The 25,910-nt window shown below is 32.0% G+C and overlaps 1 protein-coding gene across 1 annotated transcript in view; it reads right to left on the minus strand.

Annotated features, from left to right (window-relative positions):
- Positions 1-1,068: 1,068 nt before the first annotated feature.
- The window catches only part of LOC132739556 (transient receptor potential cation channel subfamily A member 1 homolog), a 60,479-nt gene continuing 35,637 nt past the window's right edge, over positions 1,069-25,910 (minus strand). The window contains exons 18-20 of the mRNA XM_060727267.1: positions 5,517-5,672; positions 4,776-4,916; positions 1,069-2,391 (exon numbers count right to left, since the gene is read on the minus strand). Of these exons, the coding sequence (XP_060583250.1) occupies positions 4,800-4,916; positions 5,517-5,672 (273 nt within the window). The 3' untranslated portion in view covers positions 1,069-2,391; positions 4,776-4,799. The remainder of the gene's footprint in view (positions 2,392-4,775; positions 4,917-5,516; positions 5,673-25,910) is intronic.

Raw genomic sequence — 25,910 nt, forward strand, 5'->3', positions numbered from 1 at the left:
GTACCACTAGGGATATTCTGGAACGTAGCTACTGAGCAGAGATATATTAACCGTTTCGTGGCGTTTGTAAATGCATTAATTTAAACAGGTGTTTTAGGTCAATCACGGTATAATTCACTTACCCTACACCACTGTTGGTTCGAATCACAGTCAGGACAGTTTCGTGATTACTTCCAATAATGGAAGCGCGATCAAGTTAGCTTACGTAAGGTCCGTTGCTTGAAATAATTGCACGTAAGGTGTACCTGAATTTACCTCTACCAGTTTAAAGCTGGAAAGTCGCTATGTGGCTAAATACAGTGTCATCGTTCCTTAAAATGCGACAACAAAAAACAACGACAACAAAAATAAGCAAAAAATAAATAAAATAAAAATACATCATCAGTACTAATTGATTTTATTAGAAGCTAGTAATATAGAAAATATACATTTAAAATAATTAATAAAATAGTATACAATATCAAAAATACAAACAATTGACAGTTTGCTTCACCTTTCATCTAATCAGAAGCCAATTTCAAATCAAATTTTTAAAGTGTATCCCAGTTTTATCCCATAAAATGCTTGTAGGAAAAAAACGTTGTTTATATTAAGTGATAGGTACAGCGCGTAACATGTCGTCTGAAGGTGGAGTTATGCAATTAAGGTAAATTAAGATACGGGCATAATAAATCTGAAAAACAAAACATGTACAATAATAGATTATTGTAAAGACTTTATAATAAAGCTAAAACATTTCGAACCATCTCTGTCTCTGTAGTACCAATTTGAAAGTGAATACTTGTAAATGTGTCTCTCTGCTCGTTTTTGCCATACACCGATGATTTAAACGTTACTGATAGGCATGTGATCGGAAGTATCAATCGTGAATAAAGGTCGGTCTTATCAAGACTTCAAAAGACGTTGCGAATGTGCGTAAGTAGCAGACCCTAAGCAATTTCTCGGTCTGTATCAAATATGGAACTTATTGCTTCATGCAGCATAACTAAGCAATATAAAAAGTTACGAGAAAAAAAATTTCGTTGTACAGTTCCTTCTTAGTAAAAAAATGAGATTATCAGAAATAAACAAGATTTAAAGTAGTTTATTGTTGTTAAATTATGCAAACACTGAAAATTAGAAAAATAACCTAAATGATTCTGTGCTAAACACTAATACATTTAAGTAGTAGAAATCCTTATCTTAATTTATGTTAAATGAAATAAAGATAAAATAATTAAAGATGGCTTCTACTTAGGAAAAGAAGAAACGATATTAATTCATTTTTAAAAAAAGAAATTACTAAAATTACTTAAAAAATGTTCAAAAATGTTTTAGTGAAATCAGTCGTCTCTAAGGTTAACTTAATGCCAAAGTACCTAAAGCAGATTCAACAGATAATAAATTAATATACATTAGACAGCTTTCAGAGATATTACTTCTTCAAAAATAAGTACCAGAATGTCGAAAATCCATGTGATACCTGATTAAATAAACTTCTTAATCCCAGAGTGAGCTTACATCTTCATACAGGTAGCACTGTATGTAACATTTATCTGAGCCAAACAGAATTTACTTTACAAATGCTTTAGCTTATCATTTCTTTACATAATTATTCTAAATATAGATTATGATTCATGGAAAATTTGCAGCAGTATCATTTACAATGATTACAAAAATGAGAAAGTATAACAAAACTATTTTAACAATAAAGTAGAAACTAATATCAAACATAACTTAATTATAAAGATATAAAAGACAAGAAAAGTCAAATACTTGTAAGTTTCTAAGGTTCTAGGCCTGGCAATATGAAAGTTGAAGAATTTGTGTATTGGTCAGGCTTAGTGAAAATGACATAAGTGGCCTGAAATGAGTTCATTATTAAGTTTTATTACGTAGTTGCAAGTTCAAATCCTTGATAAACCATTTTATTTTTTTTTCTTACATTTTTAAACTTAATAACCTTTCTTTAAATCATGTTTTACACCTTGTTAGTAAGGGTTGTAGGACTTTTAACCAATGCCTATATTGTTGTGCCGTTCTTTAAAAACCGTGTATATCTATTTTTGATTCCGATAGTTACCGATCAAAGGGTCATTGAATATACAGTTAATTAATTCGAAATTTAAACATTTTGTTTATGGTCATAGAGTTTAAAATTTGACATGTCAGTTTAATACTTATCAAGAAAACAATTGAAATAATATTTCATTGTGGGAAGAAATATAAAAATAAGTAAATATTTTGATTTGTTATCAGTCATTCATTAATGACATGGATGTCATTAGTTTCCTGTGTATTGTTTTCCGTTTTATCCAAAATCGCTGCTAATTGGGCGGCCATATCCTCTAACTTTGTTTCAAGAGTTTTAAATTTCGTGTCTAATCCGGCTACCACTCTTGAATTATCACCCTGTAAATAAATAATAAATGAAAAAAAAATGAAAATGAATAAAAATAATGAAATCAAATCAATTGAAAAAAAAATTAAAAAAGTATATACAGCTATATAGTTTTTTTTCTACAAAAACATTTGATTATATATATGACATACAGGGTGTAACATAATATCTGTTTCATAATATCTGTCCTTAATGTAAGCTTAAATAATTTCTACATATATCAGTTTAAAATTAATGGAAAACTACACATGTTTTACAGACATAATAAATACCATTTTATTTGCTATATTTTTCATAGACAATACTTCTATATGAATTGATGTCCTGAAGTATTTTAACCAGTCAGTTTTACAACAAGTACTTAACATGACGTCAGTTCTGAGCAATTATTCAAAATACTAATAAAGTGGCAAGCGACATTCCTGTTGGGACCGTACTTAGGGCTATACACAATGGTATTACTTATGAACTGTCGGCTGTTTTCATCATCCTATGCATTTACATCGTCTATCTCACTCCCAGCAATAAAAGATCATTCTCATTGACCTTAGTCATAACACATTTTCTATACGTATTTCGATTTTGTACGATTTGTAGATTGATATCATAAATAAAAACGTAAACATGCAAAGTCAACGTAGTTTTCTGTAATAATGAATAATGCAGTAGGTCATGTATAGATTTATATATATATTCTTTTACCTCAATCAATTTTGCTAGATCTATTTTTCTTTTTTTATTCTTGATAAAGTGTAACTGAATATTTATGGTCTATTTTTTTATTGTACTTATACTGTGCTTGTAAGTATATCGTATCTTCTTGGTGGAAATTATTTATTCAATTGAAGTCTTATAAAATAACATTAAATTATTAAGCTTTTTTGCCTAAATCAAGGCACAGCATAATCATCGTATATATCCAGTTACGCAGGAATGTAAATAATAGCACATAAATTGTGCAACAGTACATGTAACGCCGAGTCCGTTGTACAAAGCTTTGTCCGAAACGAGTAACACCATAAGTAATTAAGGGACCAAAATGATATAACGTAAATCAAATCAAAATAAATGAATAAGCGCATACAAGTGCTTTGACAATATACTTTAACCAGCATTACAAATATGTCCAAGAATATGTTTACTGTTAGAGATCAGTCGTCTAAATGACGACCTGACCATCGTTTTGAAAGTTACTTTCGTGTTTCGCACAATAACGTATTTAATATTTTGTTTGTTATCATATCCGGTATACCTTAGACATTTGCCAAACTACTTGTATCAAAAATAGCAAAAAGATGCAAATAGAAAATAATTATTTACTTTTATGATGTAACCTCTGTTTGTGCATCATTAATACATTACCTCGTAAAACTGGTCTCAGTCACATTTTCTCTATCATTTTAAGTGTAATAATAATATGACAATAGTAGATTCGCAGGTATACCTGATATTTTAAACAATAATTAATAAAATGTGCAATTGTAGAAAATCATATGGCCAAAGCTAAGATAATGAGATCAGAAGGCCTTTTTATCAGTATCGCAGTCTACCTGGTGGTGAATTTGACTGGACTTGGTTGGTGGATCGCTTACTTGGGATGTCTGCGTGGCATGTGCATTTCATAACACAGAACCATCAATTAAGTATCTCTTAATTATCATTTGAAAATTAACCTTAATATTTGCTTGGTAATAGATTTTGATCTACCACTTGTATTTTGCTACCGAACCTCATTGTACCTACCTATAAGTACATTACATTCAAAAACAAGATCCAAATCAAGATACTCCTATAATATTTCTATTAGATAGATATCGGATGGATCACTAAAACAAGGCCCAATTACATAGGACTAATTATCACTAGTGAAACCTTAGTCTGCATGACCTTAAAGTGGTAAGCCTTTACCATCGTTATATATCAAGGCCACCCTGCACATCAGCACAGTCTGACAGACTTTAAACTGATGTCTAACCATCTTCAAATTTTCATTTTGTTTTCCTCAAAATTAATGATGAACAATTTCAAAAGAGTCGAATCTTGTCATGTGTATTTAAGACATTTACCAAGCAAATTAGTATCACTTTGGTGAGAGAGAGCCTTTAGCGTAGAATAATGTAAAATACTAACACATGATGTAATATATATCTACATACGCAGATTACGCATGCGCGAAAAATGCTTCATCCGGTCAATATTGTACAGCAAAGACCCGCGTGTTTTTGAAATGTCTGTAAGGTTACGTGTGGTTTACGTTATGTCTGTTTATGGCCATGGTATTTAAATTTTAAATTTTGACATTAAGTACTAACTAAGAAAACCATTGAAATGATATTTCATTATAGTAAGGAAATATGAAAAGGATTCGTTCAAAGGTATATGTGATAATTCATACATTAATTTCATGGTTGTCATCGGTTTATTCTGTGTTGTTTTCCATTTTATCCAAAATCGCTGCTAATTGGGCGCCCATATCCTCTAACTTTGTTTCAAGATTAAATTTCGTGTCAAATCCGGCTACCACTCTTGAATTACCCTGTAAATTAATAAATAATCTAAAATTTTATGAATAAATAAACAAGTAAATAAATAAATGAAATTAAACGAATAAATAAAATGATTGATTGATTGATTGACAGACAGACAGACAGATAGACAGACAGACAGATAAATAGATAGATAGGATTAAATTTATGACATACATAATATTAATAATGTTACGAAAGATTTTAAAGATAACACACATTTCTGTCGGATGATTCTTATATGCTTTCTGTTTTTACATAACATTAGATGTGTCATTACTGTGTCGTTATTTTACGCGCATGTATTTATTTAAGATGACCAATTGTAAAAATTGTTACTTAAAGTGACTTTGTTAATTGTATAGGTAAAAAATAAAACAAAATCATAAATAATTTAAACAAAAATCGTCTTTCATATGCAAAAATAATCCCTCAAAATGTGCCAATTTCACATTTTTGCAAAAACGGAAATGGCTGTGACATTAAAAATAACCTCGGAGTACTTATTAAGGAAACCATTCAAATGATATTTCATTGTAAAAAAGAATACGAAAACAAGTAAATATTTTGATTCGTTTAAAGGAACGTGTGATCAATAATACATAAATTACATTGTCTCCGACAGCACCAGTTTCCTCTGGTTTGTTTTCTATTTTATCCAGAATCGCTGCTAATTGTGTGTCCATGTATTTCATATGTTCCTCCAAGTTTGTTTCAAGAGTTTTTATTTTTGTGTCTAATCGGGCTACCACTCTGGAATTATCGTCCTGTAAAAAATAAATAATTCAAATATTTAGAATGAAATAAAAATTGTAATATAAAATATGATCAAGCATTAACCAAATAAACTACAGTGGAGTTAAAATTTAAGCTGATTAATACCCCATCTAGCAAAAATCTTGACCTTTTGACAAATACGTGGTTGGTTTGAGGCAAAATTTGAACTGGCACAGCGTATCAACCTTGCATATCCAGAATCGCATGAATGTGAAAATAGTGCATAGATCGTGCAAAATTATCGCCGAATCAGTGCAGAGATATATCCGAAAAGAGTAATACGGTAAATAAACGGAACAAAATAATTCAACGTAAATCAAATCAAAAGTAATGAATAAGCCCATACGATTGCTATGACATTACACTTTATTATCCCTCACCTTTTTTGTAATAGTAATTACTCATAGGCCATTAGAAGTTATTTTTACTGGTGTACCAAATAACTGAGAAATTTACACTGTTATATAGGTAACAGTAATTTTCAACAGTAGTTCACCAGGAAGGAACGTCACTAGAATGATTATTACACCAAGAACATTAAGTTTTCCACAGAAATCCGTAACGTTTTCCAGGAACTCCGTGAAAGCTATCATAAGAACTCCATCCTTTGTGTAACAGTTCCTCCTCCGTGAATATGAAGAATTCTGGTTAGGATCAGATTTCACAGATTATAAGGCTCACGCCTCAGATAACAGTGTTTTCCTCGGGATAATATTTTAACTGTTACGCACAAACATTTGTGCTATTTATACATTTTTCTTCATAACAAACTTATTGGAACATGTTAACTTATAGTATCATTCGTGCAAAAGACGACCTTAAGCGACTTTTGTGTTTCATCAGTCTGCATAAACGCAATAACGTATATAATAAAATCTTATTACTTTGATATCCGTTATATCTTAGACATGAGCTAAACTACTAGACTAAGCATCATAAAATAGTAAATAGAAGCAATTGCAAATACTATTCCAGTATTTTTTTATGGAGTAACCAAGTGAACGTTGATTCTGTACATCATTCACAAATTCAGCGGTACTTCGTAAAACTGGTCTCAATCAAATTTTATCTAATTTCTTCAATGTAATTTGACAAGAGTTCTTTGCCAAACGCCTCATGTATACCGAGTTCAATTTAACACAATACTTATTATTTTGCGTTATCGATAAATGTTAAAGAAGTGCCGATCGAACTGGATGATGCTCCGCAAATATGTTTTGGACACAGTGAAGTAGCTTGTTAATACATTTTGTGGTTTCAAAGATATTTCCAGGCAAGGTTCAAAGTGTAAAAGTGGAAAAGGGCAATAGCTCTTACACCAGACAAGGCAGGCAGTGTAACGGCTCTCATGCACTTTATTTTCTTTCTCAAAGAGATCTATTTGCTTACTAAGTCTCTTGTTGATACTCCTGGTGATTGTTTTCAGAGTTATGTCCAAGACAAAGTACAAAGAATAAAAAGGGCAATAACTCTTAAGAAAAGAAAGCGGACTTACGGTTCTTATAACTGCACTTCAACTTATTGAGATTTATCGACTAAGTTTCTTGTAAATACTTTTTGTAGTTTCAGAGTAATGTCCTGGACAAAGTTCAGTGTTAAAAAGAAAAAGGGCAGTAACATTTAAACAAAACAAGGCAGAGCTATGATTCTTATTCATTGCATTCCTACGCAATGAGATCTATCTACTACAAAGTTTCCTGTTGATACCCCTTGAAGATTCAGTGTTATGTCACGGACAAAGTTCAAAGGGTTAAATGAAAAAGGGCAATAATTCCCAAATAAGACAAGACAGAGTTACGATTCTTATTCACTGAATAAAACATGGTACCCAAAAAGTTCTTGATATATATTGTTGTTTATTTACCAACCGTGATGCTTTTTGGCCATAAAATTGCATAACCTTTGGAGATTGCCTTAGTTATTTTCACATTTCTGGGTAACTGGATATTATAGATGGTTGGTGGGGACGGGGGTACCAACAATGTATTCGCCATATTGTGACTTTCCAGATTTACTGGAGGAGGGCAAACTCCGGTTGAACATAATTTGCAGGCTAAGAATGATAACTGGATAGCTTCCTCACATGACAGAAAGTGGGGTGCAAGTAGTTGAAGTCAACGATGTTAACCACTTGGCTATGGACGCTCCATTTTAATTTCGATGACAATAAAAATGTTGAAGTAGTATGGTGTGATTCAGTAATGTAGATATAGTGGAGCAAGTCAGTTCAATTCTTTTATTCGATAATGAATGGTATTCTTGTTATCGGTAGTTAATCATAACATTAATAATATTACTATTGATTATAAACTAAAGCTGTGACTAGCCCTAAAGATTAATACAAATTCTAAGAGTCAAAATAAGAAAATAAATAATTTTAAAATTCGATACTTTCATGCATAGTAACAGCCTAATAGCTTAGTGGTTAGTACGATGGCATTTCAATCGCGAAGTTGCAAGTTTAAATCCTCAATTTATTTTTTTTATATTCCTTCCATTATTTCTTTAATTATATGCAACATTATTGGATAAATCATGAATAAATCATTACATTATTTTCCAGCGTCTCTTTTATTTCATATTTATACCTTTGATATATACATAGATATACAGATGTAAATTTTCAGGCCAGGCATGCACTATAACATAGTAATCAAGTTTAAAAATTAAGTAAACACAAACAATGATAACAGAGTTACCAACATCCCCGGCCTGATGGAAGTTTTACGTGTTGGGCTTTCTTTAGGGATTCTGTATTTATCTATTTTACATAAAGAACAAAATTGAGCTATTGCAAACGATTGAGGTATAGATCTGGACTTTCAGTGCAAAACATTGATCAATTATGCTAGATCTGCACATGTAAATAACAATAAATTCATTAAAGAAATATAATTAAACTAGAACTATCACTAAATGTGATTAATACCACCACAAGACTGCTTCGGAAATGAGGATGTTACTAGTAAAGAATACCTTGTAAAAGAATTGAAATATAGAGTTATGGTTGTGGGCAATAAAAGATAGTTGTGGTTTTTGAATGTTGCATTTCCTTTCAATGTGGTTGCCCATTGATGAAGTTTTATTGAATTACTCTGTAATAAGTCTTGAACGACAAGGAAAAGGAACAAAGGGCAATAACTCTAAAAAATACTGAAGATGGAGTTATAGTTCTTGTACACTGCACTTCCTCTTATTATGCTTGACCATTGTATGAAGTTGTTAGTACGTTTTAAGTTATGCTCCGGACAAGGAAAACTATCAAAGGGCAGTAACTCTGTATTTTGTCAAAATGGAGTTATGGCTCTTGTGCACTGCACTTCCTTTTAATGTCCTTGACAACTGTATGAAGTTGTATTGAATTCTAAACAGTAGTTTTTAAGTTATGGTCTGGACAAGGAAAAGTAACAAAGGGCAATAACTCTGTAATTGGTCAAGATGGAGTTATGGTTCTTATGCACTGCACTTCCTCTCAATGTGCTTGACCATTGTATGAAGTTATATTGAATTCAAACCATTAGTCTTCAAGTTATGCTCCGGACAAAAAAGCAATGAAAATGTAACAAACGGCAATAACTCTGTAATTAGTCAAGACGGAGTTATGGTTTTTGTGCACTGCACTTCCCCTTATTGTGCTTTACCATTGTATGAACTTGTTTTGAATTCCAACCAGTCGTTTTCATGTCATGCTCTGGACAAGGAAAAGTAACAAAGGGCAGTAACTCTGAAATAAGTCAAGATGGAGTTATGGTTCTTAAGCACTGCACTTCCTCTCAATGTGCTTGACCATTGTATGAAGTTATAATGAATTCCAACAATTAGACTTCAAGTTATGGTCTGGACAAAAAAAGCAATGGAAAAGTAACAAAGGGCAATAACATGTTAACTTTAGATAGAGTTATGGTTCGTGTGCACTGCACTTCCCCTTATTGTGTTTGCCAATTGTATGAAGTTGTTTTTAATTCCAACCAGTAGTTTTCAAGTTATGCCCCGGACAAGGAAAAGTAACAAAGGACAATAACTCTGTAATTAGTCAAGATAGAGTTATGGTTCTTGTGCACTGCACTTCCTCTCAATGTGCTTGACCATTGCATGTAGTTTTATTGAATTCCAACCATTAGTCTTCAAGTTATGCTCCGGACAAGGAAAATGCAACGGACGTCTGGACCAACCGACCGACCAACCGACCACCGGGTGACTCCTATATACACCCAAAACATTGTTTTTGGGGATAATAACTCCTGTGTATGTGTCTACAGAAATTCATTTGTATAGTTGTAAACACTATTTCAAAGCCACAAAATGTGACGAATACAAAATTAATACAGGATACGGTTTGTTACAGGGTAAATTTTGTGTCAACTCATCAATCTATGTGAATGAAACTTTATTTGAATGGGCCTGACTTTATATCATACCCTGTATAAGACTATTTTAGGCTTTTACATATGTCATACAAAACATACGATATAAAAGACCATGTTAAGTTTTGACTTATAAGTGTGGCCTTGTGTCCACTCCGGGTGATTGTTTGGTGCCTTCCGGGTGTCCTGCTTGGGTGTGTGCGGGGGCGGCGTCCTGTGAACGTTGCCTTTGCCTTGTTGATCTTTATTCTTGTTATTATTTGACCTTTGAGATAAGGCTTTGCGGTTGTTATGACACAACATCTTATAATTGTCAACATTTGGGCCAGATAATTTCAAAATCCTTTGATAGACGACAAAGTAATGGATAGGACACCACGAATACCCTCAAACAGACGATGTTGACCTTTTATCATCAAATGCGACATTAACCTTAAAGGTAGGCATCTGAGTGTTGCGCACAACACAATCATCTTCTTACTGTGAACATTTGTGCTAAGTATTCTCAAAACCATTTGTTTGATCAGAAAGTTATGAACTGGAAAAATGTACCCTACAATAGACCATATTAAGAATTGACATCCAAGTGTGACCTTTACAATGGATATAGAGGTATGTGTGCTGCGCACGTCATATCCTCTTATTATTGTGAACATTTGTGAAAAGTAATTTCAAAATCACTTGACCTTTAAAGAAGTTATGTAGAAAAACAAAATATACCCCATGCCAGACTTTTTTAATCTATGACCTCAAACTGTGACCTTTTCTTAGAAGGTAGGCATGACATCTTATTATTGTGAATATTTGTGCCAAGTATTTTCAAAATTTATTTATGGATATAAAAGTAAGGGACCGGACATGACATACCCTTAAATAGACCATGTTGACCTTAAATCACCAAGTGTGACTTTGTCCTTTGGGTAGGTTTCCGACATTTGCCTTATTTTAACAAACATTTGTGCTATGTTATTCCAAATTTCTTTGATATATGACATAGTTATGGACGGTGTAATGGTCCAAGAGACGGACGGCCGAGTAAGCGAGGGATTTTAAAACCCCTTTTTTCTTCTAAAAGGTGGGCGGACAAAATTACTGTTTCATTAAGATTCCAACCAAATATCTCTTCAAACTAAAACTGAAAGTCTTAACTCCTTGTCCTCGTCGAAAGGTCATATGATATTTAAATGTCTCTGACAATAAGAGATAACGTTTTATTTTATGCTTAATTATTAATTCATCTGTGAAAAAATATATTTGATAATTTCACAGTGAAAAATATCAAAATATCAATTCACATTTTTTTTAATTACGAGACTACTTTTAACGATTATTTCCATGTGGTACCTCAATTTAATTTAACCTTACTATTCAGACTTTGTAAGGGCTGTTTAGAGAAAAACAAAGCTCAAATTGATTGACAACTTAAATTTCAAACGTTATAAAAAAAAAAATCTTCTGTCCATTCAATTTAACAATCACAAATATCGTCTCTATTCATTTATAGAATTTTAACAGTCAAAAAAATCTATGCATAGGGAAACTGTTCTTGATGATATATGGGCATCTCTGAGTATCCTACGAGCAATTACTGTATTGCAGTGTGTAAAAGCAATGGCAATCATCAGCCCAAGGGATAAGTAAACAACCTTGCGTTCGTAAAACAACCTTTCAGTTTCAAAGAATTCCATGTTTTCCAAATTTCACATCCGTCAACAATTATGTATTGCCTGTATTTATCCTCAAATAAGTTTTTTTCTTATGCACACATGTAGTATTTAGAAATCAAAATGGAATCCCTCTAAATCAAACACATTTCATTTCCTCCTCCCATAAAATACGAAACCTTTTTAAACGGCGGTCGCTGTCGTGAAGGTTCATGACAACTTTTAAACCTTAAGATTCTTTTAACTTTTATCTCTATTACATCGGGTGTTTAATGTTGAATAAAAATGTAATATTTATGATGGCATATTTCTGCCACCCGATGACCATATAACTAACTAGTTACGTAACTAGTTAACCTCTTAACATTAAGCTGGTAAAATGATAAAAGGATGGCAGTTGAAGGCACTAACATGCATTTATTGCCCGTTATGATCTTTTATTTATTGAAAAGATTAACTAGTTACGTAGCTAGTTAAACACATAACTAACTAGTTAATTAAGAGGTTAACAAGTTACGTAACTAGTTAACCTCTTAATTAATTAGTTAGTTATATGGTAATCTGGTGGCAAAAATATGCCCCCATTAATATAAATACCTTTTATTTTCTTCATAAATTTAAATTCCAATTCTTTTTTTAAACTCTGAATTCATAAAGTTCACAATGGCTCTTACTTTTAATACATCATAGTACAGTTAATATCAACATCACCAATATAAAAAAATGAAAGCCTTTTATAGAAAATATTTCAGCGGAGAAATTAGTATGAACATATTAAAAACATGAATATCAGGACATACATGAAAAGGTTTCGTTACAATGCTCCCATCAATTGTTTTTATGCTGCTTTGGGGGAGCCAATTCCCTTGCAGGAAAATCTATTACAAATTAAAAGTTTATAAGCTCGCTCATTGTGACAGTCTTTGCTATGTAGTTCATCAGTTATCAGTAGCAGCATCAATGACTGCCATAATATGGTATTTACTACTCTTAATTAACAGGTATATACTGTATATAAAACGAAAATACCTTTTAGGAGTTATAAAAATTTTGATAAATTTGAAAATATCTTTAACACTGAGCTAGATAAAGTACCCTACCAAGTAGCATTTACTCTTGATGATGTTGATGATACCTACTGGGTATATAATAAACTTTTTAATGAAATTTTAGATGAACATGCTCCTATAAAACAAAAATATCCTAAAAAGTCTTCATCACCTTTATGAACTCTAAATACAGAAAAATAAACTACCAAACAAGACAGGCACATAACACATATCTGAAATATAAATATATATGGGAAAAGTATAGGAAACTCAGGAACTTCAAAACAAAAGTAAAACGTGAATCTATTACCCCCTATTTCATGGAAAGATGTAGCGGGGGCCAAAGTCTAAAGATTTCTGGCCCACAATCAAACCTTTTTTAAGTCAAAAATCTATTTTGAAAAATTCTAGTATCATTCTATAAGAAAATGAGTCACTGATTGCTGATCAAACCAAAGTATGTGATATGTTACATGACTTTTATGTAAATATAGCCAAAAATATTGGGATAAATAATCAGACTGTTACTCAAAATGAACATCCTAGTATTAACTTAATTAAACAAAACAATAACAATGTACAAACTTTTAATTTTTCTACTGTAACATCCGAGTCAATTGAAAAACATCTAAAATCAGTAAACCGAAAGAAAGCAACAGGATATGATAATATACCACCCAATACAATTAAATGCTCAGCAAACATAATTTGTAAACCTATATCCAAGAAAGTTAATAATATGATCAACACAAATTTATTTCCAGATAGTTTAAAAACGCCTTTTATTATGAAAAATTATAGGCCTGTTAGTATATTACCATCAATGTCAAATTGTTGTGAGACAATTATGAATGAACAATTAATCGACCATTTTGAAAATATATTTCATAATTATCTAGCCGCTTTCAGACAACTCTTTTGCGTCTGGTTGAGGACTGGAAGATAGCGTTAGACAGAAATGAGCACGTGGCAGCAATCCTAATGGACCTGTCCAAGGCCTTTGACTGTCTACCGCATGATCTTACAGTCCAAACGCTAAAGGCATATGGGTTGTCTGAAAATGCATGTGCTCTAGTTTCAAACTATCTATCAAACAGAAAAAAACAGTTTAAATAGGAGAATATCATAGCACTTGGCTTAAAATAATAAAGCGACTGCCTCAAGGCTTTATTCTTGGACCTTTGATCTTCAGCATCTTCATGAATGATATTTTTTACTTTATATATAAGTCCATCCTTTACAATTGGTTTAACTGTAATAAAATACAAGCTGACAAGTTTCAAGCCATAGCTGATGGGAAAATTACAAACTAGAACTATCATTAAATGTGATTAATACCCCCACAAGACTGCTTCGGAAATGAGGATGTTACTAGTAACAGAATACCTTGTAAAAGAATTGAAATATAGAGTTATGGTTGTTGGCAATTAAAGATATTTGTGGTTCTTGTATGTTGCATTTCCTTTCAATGTGGTTGGCCATTGACGAAGTTTAATTGAATTACTCTGTAATAAGTCCAGAAAGACAAAGAAAAGGAACAAAGGGCACAAACTCTATAAAAACTGAAGATAGAGTTATAGTTCTTGTGCTCTGCACTTCCTCTTTTTGTGCTTGAACATTGTATGAAGTTGTTTTGAATTCCAACCAGTACGTTTTAAGTTATGCTCAGGACAAGGAAAAGTATCGAAGGGCAGTAACTCTGTATTTTGTCAAAATGGAGTTATGGCTCTTGTGCACTGTACTTCCTTTTAATGTCCTTGACGACTGTATGAAGTTGTATTGAATTCCAAACAGTAGTTTTCAAGTTATGCTCCGGACAAGGAAAAGTAACAAAGGGCAATAACTCTGTAATTAGTCAAGATGGAGTTATGGTTCTTGTGCACTGCACTTCCTCTCAATGTGCTTGACCATTGTATGAAGTTATATTGAATTCCAACCATTAGTCTTCAAGTTAAGCTCCGGACAAAAAAGCAATGGAAAAGTAACAAAGGGCAATAACTCTGTAATTAGTCAAGCTGGAGTTATAATTCTTGTGCACTGCACTTCCCCTTATTGTGCTTGACCATTGTATGAAGTTGTTTTTAATTCCAACCAGTAGTTTTCAAGTCATGCTCTGGACACGGAAAATTAACAAAGGGCAGTAACTCTGTAATTAGTCAAGATGGAGTTATGGTTCTTGTGCACTGCACTTCCTCTCAATGTGCTTGACCATTGTATGAAGTTATATTGAATTCCAACCATTAGTCTTCAAGTTATGCTCCGGACAAAAAAGCAATGGAAAAGTAACAAAGGGCAATAACTCTGTAATTACTTTAAATAGAGTTATGGTTCTTGTGCACTGCACTTCCCCTTATTGTGTTTGACAATTGTGTGAAATTGTTTTGAATTCCAACCAGTAGTTTTCAAGTTATGCCCCGGACAAGGAAAAGTAACAAAGGGCAATAACTCTGTAATTAGTCAAGATAGAGTTATAGTTCTTGTGCACTGCACTTCCTCTCAATGTGCTTGACCATTGTATGTAGTTATATTGAATTCCAAACATTAGTCTTCAAGTTATGCTCCGGACAAGGTAAATGCAACGGACAAAAAAAAAGCAATGGAAAAGCAACATAGGGCAATAACTCTGTAATTACTTTAGATAGAGTTATGGTTCTTATGCACTGCACTTCCCCTTATTGTGTTTGACAATTGTGTGAAGTTGTTTTGAATTCCAACCAGTAGTTTTGAATTCCAACCAGTAGTTTTCAAGTTATGCCCCGGACAAGGAAAAGTAACAAAGGGCAATAACTCTGTAATTAATCAAGATAGAGTTATGGTTCTTGTGCACTGCACTTCCTCTCAATGTGCTTGACCATTGTGTGTAGTTATATTGAATTCCAAGCATTAGTCTTAAAGTTATGCTCCGGACAAGGAAAATGCAACGGACGTCTGGACCGACCGACCGCCCGACCGACCAACCAACCGACCGACCGACCACCGGGTGACTCCTATATACCCCCCCCCAAACTTCGTTTTTGGGGGTATAATAACCACTTAAAAGGTTTTCAAATTGATAATGTAACAATAAAATGTGAAGATTGTGTAAAACTGCTTGAGGTAGACATAGACTTTTTACTTAACTTTGATATACAGGTCACCAGAATGTGTAAAAAAGCTGCCAAAGCAACTTAATGTGCTTTTAAGAATTAAGAAATTTCTAAAAAAAAATTATTTACAAACCTTTTATCAGATTTAATTTTAAATACTATCCCTTAGTTTGGCATTTTTGCTCTAAAACAAACACAGAAAAGCTTGAAAAACTCAAGCAAAGAGCTCTAAGAATAGAATTCAATGATTTTAATTCTACATATGACACACTATTAAAATAAAGTCAATATGCCTTCTTTACATTTATCAAGAATTAAAACTATAGCCAAATAAGTATTAAAATGCCTGTATGGAAAGTCACCACCATTTATATATGATTTAACTCAATTTAAAAATTCCAATTATTCCTTTAGGTATCAAAAAAGTGTCTAAATATACCAAGGGTCAAAACAGTAACATACGGTAAGAATTTTTTTTATTACTTAATTAATTATATTTAATTTAGTTAATTTGTTGTTACCCTGTATGTCTTTTATCTTGTTTCTATTTTTTCATGCTATTTTAGTTCTACATAAATGTTTAAGTACTATTTTTTAAGTCAGCCAATTTATTTATCTATTCATTAGTTTTTATTAAATCTTTAATTATATATAAATTTTAGATGATAACTATTACTATTTTAATTATTTTGTTTTATTATATATTTTTTCTATTTATTTCACATTGCTACATGTATCATACTTAAATTGTAAGCTCTATTTAAAGTACAGTCATTTATTATTTTAAAACTATTAGTACCTTTAATACAATATGTACTGTGCGTGTCATCTTACTTAGCTTTAATTTGTCATCTTTGTGTATAGTTTTTCTGAATGTTGCTTCTTTTATTTCATGCCTAAAGTTGCAACTGGTTTTAAAGTTTTTTTTTACTTTTCAGATCTGTTACATGTTAGTAAATATGTTTTATGTCTCTGTTATTGTTGGTAAAAAGCTTATTAGCTAAGGTTTCTTATAATATGTAAACCGACTTCAAATAAAGTTTCTTGTATCTTGACAGTCGCTTACATTGCAAATATAACCTTCCGCGGTTAATAACGGAAATAATTTCGGCGTGGTGTAACCTTATCTTCTTCTAGAATTGTTTGTTTAAATTATTTCGCCACCCGTTATAATACTGTTTTTAAAGCTCACTCGACGAAATAAAATTTCATCTTACACAAAACCAAACAAATAGTCTCTATAAATAGTTATTTACACACTCAAACTTAATACGCATTATATGATTTATATTTAAATATGAAGATGGAAATACAGTCGACTACGCTTATAAAGAACTCAATGAAACATTTAAATATCGTTGACTTCGTTATATCCGAAGTTCGCTAAAAGCGAAGTAGCCACAACTTGCTGACTTGTTTGGGTGGGTAAATTTGCCGTGAAAATGCATACTTGTCACTGGTTACCGGTATAATCTGTATTTTACGGCAGCGGCAATTTAATTCGGGTCATTTTATTGAACAATATATTATGTACATGGTACATGTATTGAGACATGTAGGTCTTGTCTATAAAGTGCTTACCATTTGTATTCTATACTATTTGTTTTTTATTGTTTGGTTAATATACCAAACAAAAAATCGGTTATTTGTAAATAAAGGTATTTACAGCAATTTATCATCTGAGGGTGCGAATTACAAATTTGTCCGTTAAAAGTAGGAAATAATGTTATGAGAACATTTTATCAAAATCTTAATCTTACCTGTGCAATCACTCGATTAAAACATTATCGGATAGCGGTATTTATGTACTGATCTTAATCGAGAGCACCCCGATATCACAATTATAACATTTTGTTTTAACCGAGTAAATTTACATCTTTTTCGCCGTTTGGGACATGAAAGTATGGTTCGCTATTGCCGAAAATTCGTTTAAAGCGAGTACGTATAAAGCAATGTGATATAAGCGATGTACACCGTAGTGAGATCATGTGTTAAGTATAACTTTCAACTTTCGGGCTTTTCGGCTCGAACATAGGTCTAAACAAGGTGACAGAGATCGCCTCTTTTGGTCATGCTTTTCGTAAACGATGTAGTCGAAAATATAAATGCAAATCTTGACGGAAGTTTTACTGTTAATGAACTTAAATTATTTATTCTACTGTATGATGATGACCGGGCCATTTTTGCGACGTCGTCGGAAACACTTCAATCCATTTTAAACGATATAGAAAATTATTGCGCAACACAGGGGTTTAAAATAAACACATCTAAAACAAAGGCTATGATATTTGGTTAAACATATTTCATTCGATATATTTACCTTATGATGAACAATATTTAAACAGTACATTTGGGATTGGGCAGAAAGCTATGAAAGTGCCCTGTCCCAGTTTAAACAATTTACATTTATACAGTTCATGGCATTATCATTTAGTTGAAGAAATATCAAAGACATTTTCAAAAAAGGAATGTGAAATCGGAAAGAAAACTGTGTTTAAACGGAGACAATATATTGTAATAAAAAATCTTAATAGATTAAATTTCCAAGGATTCCCAACCAACTTCTTTCACGAGTTTATCTATAGACACAAGTTTAACTGTTCCGGTAATTATTTAAGCTGCTTCTTAGTGAATTTGTTCGAGCTCTTTTTTATCATTTTGATTGCAATTGTCAAATAATACATCTCAATATTTTATAATCGGTCTAATAAAAGATAGGTAAATGATATTAGTAGTGAGTTTCTGTCTAGTTGAAATTTTAGTTTTTTCATGGCATTTATTCTTATCTAAGCTTTATTGTTAATGTATTCAATATGTGTTGACCAGTGTAAATCATGAGTAAATGTTATACCTAAGTGTTTGTGATTACGTACTTCTTTTATTTGTGTGTTTTGCGTAATAATAGGAGGAGGATTTACAAGTCTGTTAGTTTTACGCGATATTAATAATGATTCTGTTTTTAGAGGATTGAATTATACCAACCACCTTTCAGCCAAAAAATGTATCTTTTGCAAATCTGTGTTAAGGTTAGAAGAAGAAGTGATAGGGTCTTCTACAACAATAAAAAGATTTGTGTCGTCAACGAAAAGTCTTATATTTCCATTAATATCGATAACAATATCATTAACATAAACCAGAAACAAAAGTGACCTAAGAATAGACCATTGCGGCACACCAGCGTTTGTATATTAACTAAAAGATGATTCCCAACCGGGGAGAACGACTCTCTGTCTTCTGTTCTTGAGATTAGAAGAGCATCATGAAGAAAGACGACCAGATAAGCAGATTAATTTAAAAATAAGTTCTTTGTGCCAGACTCGATCAAACGCTTTACTTATATCACAAAAGACAGTTCTGACCTCTTTACCAGAATCGATGTCCTATGCAAAAATATTATATAAATATGTTAATTGGTTGACAATGGAGTCTCCGGGAACAAAACCAGATTTAAGAGATATGAAAATGTTGTTAGATCTCAGAAAATTAAACGTGTGTTTAAATATAATTCTTTTAAAGACTTTGTTGACAGTACTAATTAGGGATATGGGTATGTAGTTATTAACTAAAGAAATATCACCCGATTTGAAGAGAGGAGAAACATTTGCTTCTTTTCAAGAATCTGAAACTTGAGAAATCTGAATAGAATAGTTAAAAATCACTTACGGGACCACTGAGTTCATGGGAGAGTTTGCAAAGGATTCGATTGTTGATATCGTCAGGACCAGCGACTTTTCCCAAAGGAAGAGATTTTAATACCAATTTCACCTCGCCTGGTGTTATAATGATATCATTCAGATGGTTAGTAACGTTAGGTAATTCGGGGAGACGGAGAGTTTCACTTTCATCATTGCGTGCCTGGGTGATGAAAAAGTCGTTCATAAAATTGGCTTTTTCAACGTTGTCAGATATTATAATACTGTCGACAGAGTAAAGTGGTGGTATTGAGGTAGAATAGGAAGGTTTGATAAATGATTTAAGAAGAGACCACCAACTTTTTGAATTTTGATTTTCCTGTTGTACTCTTGGGCTAAATTGTCGATATGCTGTTTCTTTGCTACGCGAATGTTTGATATTATATGATTTCTCAGGGCTCGAAACCGGGCCCAGTAATAAGGAGAATCAGTTTGTTTTGCCTTACTATACAGTCTTTTTCGTTTTCTAATTAGTAATCTTAAACCGTTTTTAAACCAAGGAGGCTCGTTTTCTTAGTTCAAGACTTTTTCTATTTTGGATACATTGCTTCGAGATATTGATTATGTTGCTGGTTATGCTATTAGTATATACGTTTATATCTTCATTTTTAAGAGAATCCCTTACAGAGGCCAAATGTCTTAAGAAATAGTCATTACCTTTATCAGATATCAAAACTTTTCGATAAAAAGAAAGTCGCTTCGGTTTTTTCAAATTTAAGCAGAATATTGGACAGTGATACCTGACATCCTGCTGAAGAAACGGATCGCCAATTCCGCTAATATGAATGAGATAGTTGTTAGAAGTGAATATATATTCAATAGCTGACGAAGAAGATTCAGTAAAGTGTGTAGGTGAGTCAATAATCTGAAGCAAAGGCAACTTGCAACATATATCTCTGATTTTCTTTGAAGAAATCTGTGCGCCACATTTTGGTTAAAGTCGCCAATCATTCAGATATTATATATTCCTGTATCAATAGCCAGATGCTATTCTATGTTTGGGGGTCTAAAGAAATCTCCGAATAAGATATACCATTCAGTGCCGTTAATTTTAAATCATCGCGTCTTTTGTAGTGGATGTAATCCTTAACATAACGTTAAACAACGCCGTGGTTATCGGCACGATCTTTCCTTTCGGGATTAGCAAAGAAGTGGAGAAAGAGATCAGAAGTTAAAATATGTGGGCCAAGCAAGGTTTCTGAAAAGCAGAGAATATCAAAATCCTTAAGCTCGGAGTATATAATATCAAGTTTTTGGGAAATGCTCTGGACGTTGTACTGAATGTACATGTAATGAACAAAGGAAAGGTTTAAGGAAAGATCTATAAACTCATTATCAGAGGAAGCCGATGATACTGAAGACTTAGTGGATACCGGTCCTGGGTATTTATGAACTTTACCCGAAAGTAAAATTATATTATGAATATTCCAGACTTGAACAAGCAAGAAAAGCATTACGATGGAACAGACTACAATGGACGAAAAGAAAAAGTTGGAGTGCTGTTTCTTACTAGGTGGATGTTTGCGAGTGGTAAAAAGTGGTAAAGATATATTTCTAAAAGTTAAATCATGAGCGGAGGTACTTAACCTAATGCATGTTGGAATATAGCTAAGAAACGCTCTCTTTCTCTAGTTGGCGGTGTCTCTCTTTTCTGTTTCATGTGATTTCGGACAACAAAAATAGAAATTTATCAGCAGTCAACACAACAAAGAGAGGTATAGAATCACGAAATGATATTATCAAGCATCTTTTGGATACCCAGACAATGTTATGTTCATCCTTAAGAAACAAAGAAGGGGAGAGAAGAGCAAAAATAGAAATGAAAACATGTTATATTGCTATGTTAATTGGAAATTGATAACAAAAATCTGAAAAAGGAAATAAATTGAAAACATACGTACTTTTTGGTTGGGAGGATAGTTTGTCTGTTGTACTAAATTTTGATAAAATGATAAACGTAAAGATTGTTTTAAGTGAAAAAGATGTGCTTATGCGATCATAGAAGGTATGAGTTACACATGTACGCATGTTTCTTAATCTTAAAATTTATTCAAAGAATAATGAGACAGAAAATAAATAATTTTTTATAGTAACATTAATGTAAAAAAGTGTGAAGGGCGAATACTTATATAAGTAGGTCGTAATTTAATGTACTAAATATAATTTTGTTAAGGATATTGAAAAAGGAAAAAAAATGTTAGTAGTATTAGAAAATTGTTTGACAGTAAAGAAGTCGTACATATAACATATTGTCATGAAAGACATATGAATATAAGTGAATATCAACATATTAAATATGGTCATGTCTTCATTTACTTATATCGTCATCATGTGATATAACATTTTAATACCTTTGTTACTATATATAGTAACACCTTTGTAACTATATATTGTAACAAAATCTAGAGTATCTCAGGACCATTATGGCAAGATCTAGGTCATTATGCAATTTTGGCCGCCTTGAAATTCGGCGTTATTTTTCCATAATGGGCGAGTGAATGGCCGCACTTGCAGAATGACGTAATCCACTCTCAGTGACTTTCAAAATGGCTGCTCACGTCGAATGAACTGTAGTCACTTGCACACAAAATATTTTAAAGATTAAATGGCATTATAAATCACAATCAGCAAAGCTTAACATTAAAGATTTATAAACGCAAGACAATACATGTCCCTCAGAAATTCTAAAAATGATTTCAGATTGACGGCAGGAAAAAGATCGGATCGGTGGCATTCAGACCTAGACATCAGTCTCAGAAAGGCACAAAACCTCTTCAATAAATGGCACTTGCTAAAAATTTTGTGAAAGTTTTGGGTTCAAAAAACAACTCGTTTTTAAATTTTTTTGTGTTCATTTTTCCAAGTTTCGGGGTGACCATTTTTACTTGAAAATTGTTCTTTTTAAAAAGGGCGAAAAACCCCAAAGTTAGGGGGTTCTCCCGTTATTAAAGACTTTAAATTTTGTTAATGCTCGAAATGCAAAATAGCCCGAATTTGGCATAAGGCCTGATATTTAATTTTTAAAATGTGTTTTTTTGTAAAAAAATTTATTCAGGGCCTTTATGCAAAATTGTCATTTCAATTTCGGGTTGCTCCGGAATTTTTTTTCCTAATGGAGACTTTGGTTTTGTTTTTAAAAGGGGCTGCCCTGATTTTAAATGTCTTTAAACAAAAAATTTAAAGTTTAAAATAAAACTTCATTTACAAACTTAAACATAGAAGATTTATAATCTCAAGAAAAGAATAAAAAAAACTCTACCCAAGACAAAACGAGACCCTCAGAACTTCAAAAAATGATTTCATTTTGATAGTATAAAAAAGATCGGATCGATGGCATATAGAGCTAGACATCAGTCTCGGAAACCGTTCTTGAAGGCACAAATGTTCAAAAAAATCTGGCACTAAATATTATTCTCACAACAAATATGTGGAGTATTTATGGATATCAACATTGCATCATATTATTTTGTTATGTATTCAAAGGTAATCGGAGGGTTAAACTGAATGATATATGTTTGTTTACATTGACAACTGTCCGTTTCTTTGAAAGGGCGACAACCAAGATAATAAGTATTAACCTCTAAATACATCGGCAAATAGAAGATAATTGTACAATATCAACATCATATCATACGTACACAATAATATAAACATGCCATTAATATAACGTTCACGGTACCATCAACAATGTCTACACTTTGTACACTACCATAATCATGTTATACATATATTACAGTGACATTTACGGGTCATTCAATACCCACACATCCATCATTAGGCCATTTTTATGTTACTTAATTATATTTGCAAGGCATTCATATAATACATCAGCATGTTATAAATGCAAAATTAAAACCATTACCATTTACTATTGTTGAGGTTTTATTAACCTTCAATTACATACTGATTACCGGTTGATGCACACAGTTATATAATCTTCGGTAGATTTTCGGTAAGTTCCGCTGTAGATGTACGCATGTACGATGTAATTTAATTAAAATTTGTATCTCTAAACAAAGTGTACTCAGCGTTATAGCGCAATAGGGTAAATCACGAGTTTATAATCTAAGTGTCACGCGTGTTTAAAGTTCGACACCGCGTTGGTCCATGTTTTTTTTCTTAATGAAGTTATGATTATTTTATGTTGTTCGTTTTGTTTTATTATGTTTTACTTAATTTTGTTATGTCTATACTCATTTTAAATAACATGCTTTAAGAATTCATGTTTAAAATTAAAATGGATTAAAATAAATAACTGTCTTTTTCAATGCCGTAAAAACACTCTACAAATCTGTTCCATTAAAATATACTGCAATAATAAAGTGTACTAAAAAAAAGATGGCAACAGTACGGATCGAACCACAGTCCTCTCAATTATCAGGTATTCTCTTAACCGACTGTGCTACTGTGAATTAACGAAAACCTTCGCATTAAGCTGGCGTGAGTTTCAATCCATGACTAATATACTCCACATTAATTCTCGTAAACTACAGGGACCTAACCGAAGAGGGATCGAATATTTAAATGAGTCATATAATGTATTCATAATTGACAGGTCAATAAAAGCAGACTATACATGCTACGCAATACCATAATGGTATACATGTTATACAAAGCCATTAATTTTATGTGTTAAAAAAATTACCATATAAGTGCCTTACATACCACATAATTCGAATTTGTAATACTACATGTACTATCAACATACAACTCGAGTTACTCAATACCTCTGATTTAAATATCATATATGAAATGCCAATAACAAGTCACATGATTCCATTTAACAAGATGCGCAAGTCATAGGCATGTCATATAACGATATATTGTATCATTATCATGAAATAGTTAAAAAGATTTGCTTAAACGATCAGAAAAAGGTATCAGTTACACATTCACGCAAGCCATGTTTTTTATTCTTAATTCTTAAATTACTTCCAAAAAGAGATAGAAAATAAATAATTTAGTTTATAATAACATTAATACAAAAAGGTTCACGTGCAAATGATTGATTCCATAAGAAGGTCGTGATCTAATATACAAAATATCATTTTTATAAGGATATTGGAAAAAGAAAAAGAGTAATAATATTAGAAAATTGTTGACCGGAAGGGATTCTTACATACTACATAGTGTCATGAACGACATATAAATATAAATGCATCAACATAAATATTAAACATGATCATGTCATCATTTACTTATATCGCCACTGTACAACATAAAAAGAGTGATAAAGACTTTATCACAATATTAAGAAATATGCGTGACATGATGAAAACGTTAAAGATCATTGAAGTGAAACATAAGCGAACAGCTTTTGAAGAAAATTGACATTCAAAATTCTATTTCTAATAACAGCTTAAATGTTATTTCTTACTTATCACCATGGTTAACAATCCAATATAAATCTATCCAACATAAAACTATCCTCCAAAAAACAGAATAAGCTATATTATTTCACATTTTTCAACGGAGCGAAAACAAAGAAGTTTTTCCGCCACGATCACGTGAAAATAATTTTCTACTCTACGGAGAACTGGCGAAAATACCTATGTCTGTAATTCGTAAGATTAATATTATTAAATACTGGGTGAAAATTTTATATCAAGATGAGTCCTGACTTGAGAAAAGGGTTTACATTATGTTAAAAACTGATTGCGAGCTAGGTAATGTTTACTAGGGTAACTGGGCGTTTCAAATAAGGAGTATTTTGCAAGAACACGAGTTTCTCGTGTGGTTGCAACAATCTGATATACACACATTAATACCATTTTTGGAGATTAAACAACGAATAATTTATAAAAATTTCTCCAAAGATGGTATTCAGATGTGGTTAATTCTAGACGTTCAGAAACATATAGTTTGTTTAAACACGCTTTCGAAAGAGAACGGTATTGGAAGTTATAACTGACCAAAGGTTTATTTTTTTGCCGAAATACAGAGAACTAAGGTGTAAATACTTGAAGAACTATAATAGGCATTGGCCTACGTTAACGAAATTTAGAAATCTTATGTCTTCTACATCAAATGCAACTTTTATGAATTTGTCGAAATTCATATATTTTGCAACAGAACTACGTGTCCCCTAATCATAATTATATTTATATGAAGTGCTATTTTTAATTAAACAGAGATAAACATCAATACACATCATTATAATGTCTCTTTTTTTCTTTAACTTCACACAGCGTCGCCTTATAGTATTGTAAATTTTTATGTTATCACATAAGATCTTACTTCGTAAAATGTTTGGAAAAACATACTATGTACTTGTCTTTACAGTATTCTTCTGTAAATTAAATAAACATGCATGTCTTTCCATTATCACTGAACTGATTATATTTTGTATGGCTATAAATTTGTTATTTGTTTT

Source organism: Ruditapes philippinarum, unplaced genomic scaffold, assembly GCF_026571515.1.
Source record: "Ruditapes philippinarum isolate M1 unplaced genomic scaffold, ASM2657151v2 ctg520_1_1_1_1, whole genome shotgun sequence".
Taxonomy (NCBI): Eukaryota; Metazoa; Mollusca; class Bivalvia; order Venerida; family Veneridae; genus Ruditapes; species Ruditapes philippinarum.